The following is a 12,244-nucleotide window of genomic DNA, read 5'->3' as shown; positions in this document are numbered from 1 at the left end:
CCTGAAGTAGAAAGCATGTGGGCATAGGACAAATATGTGGCCAGCCAGTCCTAATTTTGCTCTTATTAAAAATGCCATTATGATTGACTTTCTCTTTAAATTCTTCACTATGATTGAAGACCCACTCCATATATACATCATCAAGAAATGCTGTTAACACATGGACAGACAAGACAGTAACATTCTAGTGGCTTCTGTTATGCAGCACAAACAATAAGGAAAAAAAGAACTTAGCAGTGTTGCACAGGATGTCAATGTTTTGTACACATACCATACTTTCTTTTTCAGAACACAATTTAAAACCCCAGTAATTCTGTGTCTAAGCCTTATAAAAGAAATACTTGTAAAGCTTATAAATTAGATGTTGAGGACTTTCATGGAGGCAGTGTGAGCCTTAATTTGAGAGAATGGCAATGAAATCTCATTATCAATAACAAATCATTATGATAATTTCTTATTATTTTTTCAGGACCTTTGAAGCAAAATAGATAGAAATCAATTTTCACCCTGAAAATGGTTTTTGTCATTAGTAAACACTTCTCACAAATGTCTATGCACTGTGCTTTCCTGAGAAACCATCACTAATTTCAAACCTCAATAAAATTCTAGTTTCACAGGATGTGCAGAGATGAAGAAAGAAATGATGAATATGCTTGGCCAAGTTATGCAGCACTATGTCAATATTTGCTAAAAAAAAAAATAGACAATTTTTCTCTTATTTTAAAGTAAAGATAAGGCTATGGAAATACCATCAAAACAAAGATTTAAATTTTTTCGTAAAGAAACATAATGTGATTTTGTTGTTAATTTTGCAAAATGGTAGTATTTCCTTTATAAAGGAAATATTTGGAGATTACATAGCTATAGCTTCCTTCAAAAACAAGAGAATTGCAGATTCAATCTACTGATACTAAATATGCTCAATCTACTGATAATCATGTTTCATATATATATGTATATATATGTGTATATGTATGTGCGTGTGTATATATATACACACACACACACACACATGATACTTCTTTTAGGCAAGTAATAGGACAAAAGTCAATTGGGAAAAGTATGGACTTATTCAGGCAATATATAATATATAGAATATAGAATAGCACTAAGAGAAAGATCACATAATCTCTGATTAGAAATAAAAGTAAGATGAGAATCATAATTTCAGTTAGTACTGCATGTTACAGATTCTTCTTCAAATTTTGGTTAGTGTTTGTCAGGCACAGGGAAATAATTAGGATAATATAGACTCATTACAGAAGGGAAAAAAACTAATTGCTAACATTGCAGTATTCTTTTTATAAGAATAAGTTGAGTATTGATTATGAAAGCTCTAACAACTCTTGCTTTTATTTGATAACTATGAGATTTTTTTTTACCCTCGCTATCTATCAAGAGTGCTACTTTCTTTGCCTAATATATTTCAACCAGTATGAAGAAGTCAGAAAACAATGCGAAAAGTAATTCACAGCTAATGTGATGTTGCTTAAGAAATTTAAATGATACAAATCAAATTAAACCTTTGAAAAGGCAGGCTTAGACCTCCTTAAGAAGACAGTTAATGACCTACCGTAATTTGATCACTTTTTCATGAAAAATTCCATTCAGTTTCCGATAGATTTTGCAGAGTTCATTCCGTGGAGATACTTTTAGGGAAATAGAGAGGAGGGCTGTGGGATCTCCTCACTCCTCCTCTGTGCAGCCCAGCAGCTCCGACCGCAGGGTGATCCTCCCATACCAAGACCAAGGAAGGATCCTTATGTGCCGTGCATAGATGGGAGGGTCGATGACGTTTTTTCTGTGGGTATCATTGTCAAAATTGCCCTGGAAAACCTAGTAAAGATGAACAGACTATCAATCATATGGCCTTCTTTTTCTTGGGAATTATTTTTATTATTTTCTTGTTTGGATCATTTTTCTCATATGTGAGATTTGAAACTAATCTTGTTATATTTTTCAAGACATAATTCAGCTTCTTTTTAATGATCATCTTTAAATTGACTAGCCAATGAATGTTTAAAGACTTAAATAAGTTGAAAATGTATTTCAACTGTCTGAGGCAGGAATACATAGATTTATCATTTTTTTTAAAAGGTCAGGTTTTGTTTTTTTTTTTTAATGCAACAGATATTTATTTTTTGCTTCTGTCACAGGCTGCTGTTGGTTAGGCAGCTTGCTGAAGGTTTTTTCTTCTAAGGAGTGATGCAGAGATCCAGGCTGTTGCAAGTTACCACCCTTATCTGAAAAACGCGGCATCCACATTCATAAGGGGCAATGAAAGAGAAACCTGTTGGATTACACAGGATGTTTTAAAAAAACAGGTATGAAAGCAGCTTAAATCATTTCTGGATACATCTCATTGACCTTAACTAATTATATGACCTCAGCCCAACTGCAAAGGAGGCTGGGAAATGGAGAGGAGCATGTGGATATCTGGTGAGCATAACGGTCTCTATCACAATGTCTTTGGCTTACTTCTCACATAGAGAACAAAATTAACCCATTATCAAAAGAGACAACCACAATCAATGCTAGTAACTACTTTTTTCTTGCCTTGTCTATTAATTCCTGGATCCATACAATACTCTTGTGACCTATAATATTCTGACATGTTGGCATCCCATGACTTCTTCATACTTCTTTTGTTTCAAAGCTTTTTTGAGGTGTTTATGTCCATTTTTCTCCTCCTCTGTGAGGAGGAGCCCGTGGGAATCTGGTTTTGAAGGTCAGCAGGATTTGACTGCAGGAATTCCATAGGACGGGGGGAAACAGAAACTCCACTCTTGGAGGATGCACACAAGGTCTCGTGCACACAAGGACTCAAGGAAAAAAGGAGTGACCTCCAAAGAGACTGGGCCAGACCTACCTGCTAGTATTGGAGGGTCTCCTGTGGAGGCAGAGGGCAACTGTGGCTCATTGCCAGGACAAAGACACTGGCAGTGGCAGCTCTGATGAGTACTCATTCTGTGAGCCCTCCTGGAGGCTGCCATTTCCTCCTCACACCTAGTCTTACCCAACAGCCTGTAGGCTCCAGTGCTGAGTCTCCTCAGGCCAAACAACCAACAGGGTGGAAACACAGCTCCACCCATCAGCAGACAGTTTGCTTAAAGCCTTCCTGAGCACAGCCCTGCCCACCCACCAGTGGTCAGGATCCAGTCCCTCACACCAGGAAGCCTGCACAAGCCTCTTAGACAGCCTCATCCACCAGGGGGCAGAGAGCAGAAGCAAGAAGAATTACAACCTAGCAGCCTGCAGAATGATCAATCAAAGAACGATCAATCAAAGAAAATTAGACAAAATGAGATGGCAGAAGGGTATGTCCTAGATGAAGGAACAAGATAAAACCCCAGAAGAACAACTAAGTGAAGTGCAGATAGGCAATCTACCCAAAAAAGAATTCAGAGTAATGATAGTAAAGATGATCCAAGATCTTGGAAAAAGAATGGAGGTACAGATCAAAAAGATGCAAGAAATGTTTAACAAAGACCTAGAAACAAACAGAGATGAATAATAGAATAAATGAAATGAAAAATATACTAGAAGGAATCAATAGCAGAATAACTGAAGCAGAAGAATGGATAAGTGATCTGATAGACAGAATGGTGGAAATCACTGCTGCAGAACAGAATAAAGAAAAAAGAATGAAAAGAGATGAAACAGCCTGAGAGACCTCTGGGACAACATAAACACACCAACATTCACATTACAAGGGTCCCAGAAGGAGAAGAGAGATAGAAAGGACCTGAGAAAATATTTGAAGAGATAATAGCTGAAAAATTCCCTGACGTGGGAAAGGAAATAGTCACCCAAGTCCAGGAAGCACAGAGAGTCCCAGGCAGGCTACACCTAAGGAGGAACACACCAAGACACATAGTAATCAAGATGACAAAAAAATAATAAAAGAAAAAAATAATAAAAGCAACGAGGGAAAAGCAACAGATAACACACAAGGGAATTCTCATAAGGTAATCAGCTGATCTCTCAGCAAAAACTCTACAAGCTAGAAGGGAGTGGCACTATACATATAAAGTGAGGAAAGGGAAGAACCTACAACCAAGAATACTCTATCCAGCAGGGCTCTCATTCAGATTCAACAGAGAAGTCAAAAGCTTTACAGACAAGCAAAGCTAAGATTATTTAGCACCACCAGACCAGCTTTGCAACAAATGCTAAAGGAACTTCTCTAGGTGGAAAAGAAAAGGCCACAACTACAAATGAGAAAATTATAAATGGGAAAGCTCAGAGGTAAAGGCAAACATACAGTAGAAGTAGGAAATCATCCACACACAAATATGATATCAAAGCCAGCAATCGTGAGAAAAGGAGAGTACAAATGCAGGATACTGGAAATGTACTTGAAATTAAAAGACCAGCAACTTAAACAATCTTGTTTATATACAGACTGCCTTTATCAAAACCTCATGGTCACTGCAAACTGAAAATCCACAATAGGTACACACACACAAAAGAAAAATGAGTCTAAACACAGCACTAAAGTCAGTCATCAGATAACAAAAGAAGAGAACAAGCGAGGAAGGGAAGAAAAAAGACCTACAAAAAGAAAACCAAAACAATTAACCAAATGGCAGTTAGAACATACATATCAATAATTACCTTAAGCATAAACAGATCAAATGCTCCAACTAAAAGACATAGACTGGCTGAATGGATACAAAAACAAGACCCATATATATGCTGTCTAAGAGAGACCCACTTCAGATCTAGGGACACATATAGACTGACAGTGAGGAGATGGAAAAAGGTATTCCATGCAAATGTGAATCAAACGAAAGCTGGAGCAGCAATACTCATATCAGACAAAATAGACTTTAAAATAAAGACTGTTACAAGAGACAAAGAAGGACACTACATAATGATCAAGGAATCCAAGAAGAAGATATAATAATTGTAAATACATGTGCCGCAAACATAGGAGCACCTCAATATATAAGGCAAATGCTAAAATCTATAAAAGGAGAAATCAACAGTAACACAATAATAGTGGGGAACTTTAATACCCCACTTTCATCAATGGACAGATCATCCAGATTGAAAATCAATAAGGAGACAGAAGGCTTAAGTGACACATTAGACCAGATAGGCTCAATTATAGGACATTCCATCTGAAAACAGCAGAATACACTTTCTTCTCAAATGTACATGGAACATTCTCCAGGATAGATCACATACTGAGACACAAATAAAGTGTTGGTAAATTTAAGAAAATTGAAATCATATCAAGCATCTTTTCCAACTACAAAGCTATGAGATTAGAAATCAATTACAGGAAAAAGAAACCTGTAAAAAACACGAACACCTGGAGGTTAAATTTGGTAAAGTTACAGGATACAAAATTAATACAGAGAAATCTGTTGTATTTCTACACACTAACAATGAAAGATCAGAAAGAGGAATTAAGGAAATAATACCATTTACTATTGCTTCAAAAAGAATAAAATACCTAGGAATAAACCTACCTAAGGAGGCAAGAGACCTGTATTCCAAAAACTGTAAGATGCTGATGAAAGAAATAGAAGATGACAGAAACAGATGGAAAGATATACCATATTCTAGGATTGGAAGAATCAATATTGTGAAAATGACTATACTACCCAAGGCGATCTATAGATTCACTGCAATCCCTATCAAATTACTAATGGTATTTTTCACAGAACTAGAACAATAAATTTTAAAATATGTATGGAAACATAAAAGACCCTGAATGGGCAAAGCAATTTTGCGATAGAAAAACAGAGCTGGAGGAATGAGGCTCCCTGACTTCAGACTATACTACAAAGGTACAGTCATCAAAGCAGTACAGTGCTGGCATAAAAAACAGAAATATAGATCAATGGAATAGAATAGACAGCCCAGAAATAAACCCATGCACCTATGGTCAATTAATCTACGACAAAGGAGGCAAGAATATACAGTGCAGTGGAGAAAAGACAGTCTCTTCAATAAATGGTGTTGGGATAAATGGACAGCTACAAGTAAAAAAATGAAATTAGAACATTCTTTAACACCATGCATAAAAATAAACTCAAAATGGATTAAGGACCTAAATGTAAGTCTGGATACTATAATACTCTTAGGGGAGAAACTAGGCAGAACATTCTTTGACATAAATTCCAGCAGTATCTTTTTTAATCCATCTCCTAGCATAATGAAAACAAAAATAAACAACTGGGACCTAATTAATCTTAAAAGCTTTTGCACAGCAAAGGAAACCATAAACAGAATGAAAATACAACCCACGGAATGGGAGAAAATATTTGCAAATGCTGTGACAGAAAAGGGATTAATCTCCAAAATTTACAAAGAGCTCATGTAGCTCAATGTCAAAAAAACAAAAAACTGGAAGATGGCGGAAGAGTAAGACGCGGAGATCACCTTCCTCCCCACAGATACATCAGAAATACACGTGGAACAACTCCTACAGAACACCTACTGAACGCTGGCAGAAGACCTCAGACCTCCCAAAAGGCAAAAAACTCCCCAGGTACCTAGATAGGGCAAAAGAAAAAAGAATAAACAGAGACAAAACAATAGGGACAGGACCTGCACCAGTGGAAGGGAGCTGTGAAGGAGGAAAGGTTTCCACACACTAGGAAGCCCCTTTGCGGGCGGAGACTGTGGGTGGCGGAGGGGGGAAGCTTCAGGGCCGTGGAGGAGAGCGTAGCAACAGGGGTGCAGAGGGCAAAGTGGAGAGATTCCCGCACAGAGGATTGGTGATGACCGGCAATCACCAGCCCAAGAGGCTTGTCTGCTCACCCGCCGGGGCAGGCGGGTCTCGGAGCTGAGGCTTGGGCTTCTGTCAGAGCGCAGGGAGGGGACTGGCGTTGGCGGCGTGAACACAGCCTGAAGGGGTTAGTGCACCACGGCTAGTCCGGGGAAAAGTCTGGACCTGCCGAAGAGGCAAGAGACTTTGTCTTCCCTCTTTGTTTCCTGGTGCGCGAGGAAAGGGGATTAAAAGCACTGCTTAAAGGAGCTCCAGAGACGGGCGCAAGCCGCAGCTAACAGTGCGGACCTCAGAGATGGGCATGAGACGCTAAGGATGCTGCTGCCGCCACCAAGAAACCTGTGTGTGAGCACAGGTCACTATCCACACCTCCCTTCTGGGGAGCCTATGCAGTCCGCCACTGCCAGGGTCCCGGGATCCAGGGACAATTTCCCTGGGAGAACGCATGGCATGCCTCAGGCTGATGCAATGTCCCGCCGGCCTCTGCCGCTGCAGGCTCGCCGCCCATCGTGCCCCTCCCTCTCCCCAGCCTGGGTGAGCCAGAGCCCCTGATTCAGCTGCTCCTTTAACCCCGTCCTGTCTGAGCGAAGAACAGATGCCTTCCAGCGAGCTACATGCAGAGGCGTGGCCAAATCCAAAGCTGAGCCTGGGGAGCTGTGCGAACAAAGAAGAGAAAGGGAAATCTCTCCCAGCAGCCTCAGGAGCAGCGGATTAAATCTCCACAATCAACTTGATGTACCCTGCATCTGTGGAATATCTGAGTACACAACAAATCATCCCAAATTGAGGAGGTGGACTTTGAGAGCACGATTTATTACTTTTTCCCCTTTTCCTCTTTTTGTGAGTGTGTATGTGTATGATTCTGTGTGAGATTTTGTCTGTATAGCTTTGCTTTCACCATTTGTCCTAGAGTTCTATCTGTCCGTTTTGTTTTGTTTGTTTTTTACTTAAAATTTTTTTTTCTTAATTATTTTTTATTTTAATAACTTTATCTTTATTTTATTTTATCTTCTTTCTTTCTTTCTCTCTCTCTCCCCCAGTCTCTCTTTCCTTCTTTCTTTCTTTCCTTCCTTCCTTCGTCCCTCCCTCCCTCTCTCTCTCTTTTTCTTTCTTTCTTTCTTCTCCTGTTTATAAGAGCCAACTTCAGGACATGACACTGGTCAACAAAAGACCTCCCAGCTCCACATAATATCAAAAGGCAAAAATCTCCCAGAGATCTCCATCTCAACACCAACACCCAGCTGCACTCAAGGACCAGAAAGCTACAGTGCTGGACACCCTAAGCCAAACAACTAGCAAGACAAGAACACAACCCCACCCATTAGCAGAGAGGCTGCCTAAAATCATAAGTCCACAGAAACCCCAAAACACACCACCAGACATGGACCTGCCCACCAGAAAGACAAGATCCAGCCTCATCCACCAGAACACAGGTACTAGTCCCCTCCACCAGGAAGCCTACACAACCCAGTGAAACAACTTTAGCCACTGGGGACAGACACCAAAAACAATGGGAACTATGAACCTGCAGCCTGCAAAAAGGAGACCCCAAACACAGTAAGATAAGGAAAATGAGAAGACAGAAAACCACACAGCAGATGAAGGAGCAAGATAAAAACCCACCAGACCTAGCAAATGAAGAGGAAATAGGCAGTCTACGTGAAAAAGAATTCAGAATAATGATAGTAAAGATGATCCAAAATCTTGAAAATCGAGAAAAATGCAAGAAACATTTAACAAAGAGCTAGAAGAACTAAAGATGAAACAAGCAACAACACAATAAATGAAATTAAAAATACTCTAGAAGGGATCAATAGTAGAATAACTGAGGCAAAAGAACGGATAAGTTACCTGGAAGATAAAATATTGGAAATAACTACTGCAGAGCAGAATAAAGGAAAGAGAATGAAAAGAACTGAGGACAGTCTCAGAGACTTCTGGGACAACATTAAATGCACCAACATTTGAATTATAGGGGTTCCAGAAGAGGAAGAGAAAAAGAAAGGGACTGAGAAAATATTTGAAGAGATTATAGTTGAAAACTTCCCTAATATGGGAAAGGAAATAGTTAATCAAGTCCAGGAAGCACAGAGAGTCCCCTATAGGACAAATCCAAGGAGAAATATGCCAAGACACATATTAATCAAACTGTCAAAAATTAAATACAAAGAAAACATATTAAAAGCATCAAGGGAAAAACAACAAATAGCACACAAGGGAATCCCCATAAGGCTAACAGCTGATCTTTCAGCAGAAACTCTGCAAGCCAGAAGGGACAGGCAGGACATATTTAAAGTGATGAAGGAGAAAAACCTACAACCAAGATTACTCTACCCAGCAAGGATCTCATTCAGATTTGATGGAGAAATTAAAACCTTTACAGACAAGGAAAAGCTGAGAGAGTTCAGCATCACCAAACCAGCTTTACAACAAATGCTAAAGGATCTTCTCTAGGAAAGAAACACAAGAGAAGGAAAACACCTACAATAACAAACCCAAAACAATTAAGAAAATGGGAATAGGAATATACATATCGATAATTACCTTGAATGTAAATGGATTAAATGCTCCCACCAAAAGCCACAGATTGGCTGAATGGATACAAAAACGAGACCCATATATATGCTGTCTACAAGAGACCCACTTCAGACCTAGAGACACATACAGACTGAAAGTAAGGGGATGGAAAAAGATATTCCATGCAAATGGAAACCAAAAGAAAGCTGGAGTAGCAATTCTCATATCAGAAAAAATGGACTTTAAAATAAAGACTATTAGAAGAGACAAAGAAGGACACTACATAATGATAAAGTGATCGATCCAAGAAGAAGATATAACAATTGTAAATATTTATGCACCCAACATAAGAGCACCTCAATATATAAGGCAAATACTAACAGCCATAAAAGGAGAAATCGACAGTAACACAATCATAGTAGGGGACTTTAACACCCCACTTTCACCAATGGACAGATCATCCAAAATGAAAATAAATAAGGAAACACAAGCTTTAAATGATACATTAAACAAGATGGACTTAATTGACATTTATAGGACATTCCACCCAAAAACAACAGAATACACATTTTTCTCAAGTGCTCATGGAACATTCTCCAGGATACATCATATGTTGGGTCACAAATCAAGCCTTGGTAAATTTAAGAACATTGAAATTGTATCAAGTATCTTTTCTGATCACAATGCTATGAGACTAGATATCAATTACAGGAAAAGATCTGTAAAAAATACAAACACATGGAGACTAAACAATACACTCCTTAATAACGAAGTGATCACTGAAGAAATCAAAGAGGAAATCAAAAAATACCTAGAAACAAATGACAATGGAGACACAACGACCCAAATCCTATGGGATGCAGCAAAAGCAGTTCTAAATCCTACCTTAAGAAACAGGAAACATCTTGAATAAACAACCTAACTTTGCAACTAAAGCAATTAGAGAAAGAAGAACAAAAACCCCCAAATTTAACAGAAGAAAAGAAATCATAAATATCAGGTCAGAAATAAATGTAAGAGAAATGAAGGAAATGATAGCAAAGATCAATAAAACTAAATGCTGCTTCTTTGAGAAGATAAACAAAATTGATAAACCATCAGCCAGACCGATCAAGAAAAAAAGGGAGAAAACTCCAGTCAGTAGAATCAGAAATGAAAAAGGAGAAGTAACAACTGACACTGAAGAAATACAAAAGATCATGAGAGATTACTACAAGCAACTCTATGCCAATAAAATGGACAACCTGAAAGAAATGAACAAATTCTTAGAAATGCACAACCTGCCAAGACTGAATCAAGAAGAGATAGAAAATATGAACAGGCCAATCACAAGCACTGAAATTGAAACTGTGATTAAAAATCTTCCAACAAACAAAAGCCCAGGGCCAGATGGCATCACAGGCGAATTCTATCAAACATTTAGAGAAGAGCTAACACCTATCCTTCTCAAACTCTTCCAAAATATAGCAGAGGGAGGAACACTCCCAAACTCATTCTACAAGGCTACCATCACCCTGATACCAAAACCAGACAAGGATGTCACAAAGAAAGAAAACTACAGGCCAATATCACTGATGAACATAGATGCAAAAATCCTCAACAAAATACTAGCAAACACAATCCAACAACACATTAATGGATCATACACCATGATCAAGTGGAGTTTATTCCAGGAATGCAAGGATTCTTCAATATACATGAATCAATCAATGTGACACACCATATTAAAAAATTGAAGGAGAAAAACCATATGGTCATCTCAATAGTTGCAGAGAAAGCTTTTGACAAAATTCAACACCCATTTATGATAAAAACCCTCCAGAAAGTAGGCATAGAGGGAACTTTCCTCAACATAATATAGGCAATATATGACAAACCAACAGCCAACATCGTCCTCAATGGTGAAAAACTGAATGCTTTTCCACTAAGATCAGGAACAAGACAAGGTTGCCCAGTCTCACCACTCTTATTCAACATAGTTTTGGATGTTTTAGCTACAGTGGTCAGAGAAGAAAAGGAAATAAAAGGAATCCAAATCGGAAAAGAAGAAGTAAAGCTGTCACTGTTTGCAGATGACATGATAGTCTACATAGAGAATCCTAAAGATGCTACCAGAAAATTACTAGAGCTAATCAATGAATTTGGTAAAGTAGCAGGATACAAAATTAATGCACAGAAATCTCTGGCATTCCTATACACTAATGATGAAAAATCTGAAAGTGAAATCAAGAAAACACTACCATTTACCATTGCAACAAAAAGAAAAAAATAGCTAGGAATAAACCTACCTAAGGAGACAAAAGACCTGTATGCAGAAAATTATAAGACACTGATGAAAGAAATTAAAGATGATACAAATAGATGGAGAGATATACCATGTTCTTGGATTGGAAGAATCAACATTGTGAAAATGACTCTACTACCCAAAGTAATCTACAGATTCAATCCAATCCCTGTCTTACTACCACTGGCATTTTTCACAGAACTACAGCAAAAAACTTCACAATTTGTATGGAAACACAAAAGATCCTGAATTGCCAAAGCAATCTTGAGAACGAAAAATGGAGCTGGAGGAACCAGGCTTCCTGACTTCAGACTATACTACAAACCTATAGTCATCAAGACAGTATGGTACTGGCACAAAAACAGAAATATAGATCAGTGGAACAGGATAGAAAGCCCAGAGATTCACCCACGCACATATGGTCACCTTATCTTTGAAAAAGGAGGCAGGAATGTACAGTGGAGAAAGGACAGCCTCTTCAATAAGTGGTGCTGGGAAAAGTGGACAGCTACATGTAAAAGTGTGAGATTAGAACACTCCCTAATACCATACACAAAAATAGGCTCAAAATGGATTAAAGACATAAGTGTAAGGCCACAAACTATCAAACTCTTAGAGGAAAATATAGGCAGAACAGTCTATGACATAAATCACAGCAAGATCCTTTTTGACCCACCTCCTAGAGAAATGGAAAAATC

General features: G+C 38.4%; 1 protein-coding gene across 2 annotated transcripts in view; it reads right to left on the bottom strand.

Annotated features, from left to right (window-relative positions):
- Window positions 1-1,686: 1,686 nt before the first annotated feature.
- Window positions 1,687-12,244, bottom strand: part of EDIL3 (EGF like repeats and discoidin domains 3) — a gene marked incomplete at both ends in the record, with an annotated part of 432,654 nt that continues 422,096 nt past the window's right edge. For both annotated transcript variants that reach the window (XM_079703476.1, XM_079703477.1), the window contains one exon: window positions 1,687-1,836. In XM_079703476.1, coding sequence (XP_079559602.1) covers window positions 1,687-1,836 — 150 coding nt within the window. The remainder of the gene's footprint in view (window positions 1,837-12,244) is intronic.

Source organism: Hyperoodon ampullatus (genome assembly GCF_949752795.1).
Source record: "Hyperoodon ampullatus genome assembly, chromosome: 4".
Taxonomy (NCBI): domain Eukaryota; kingdom Metazoa; phylum Chordata; class Mammalia; order Artiodactyla; family Ziphiidae; genus Hyperoodon; species Hyperoodon ampullatus.
This window is presented reverse-complemented; position numbering and strand designations above follow the sequence as displayed.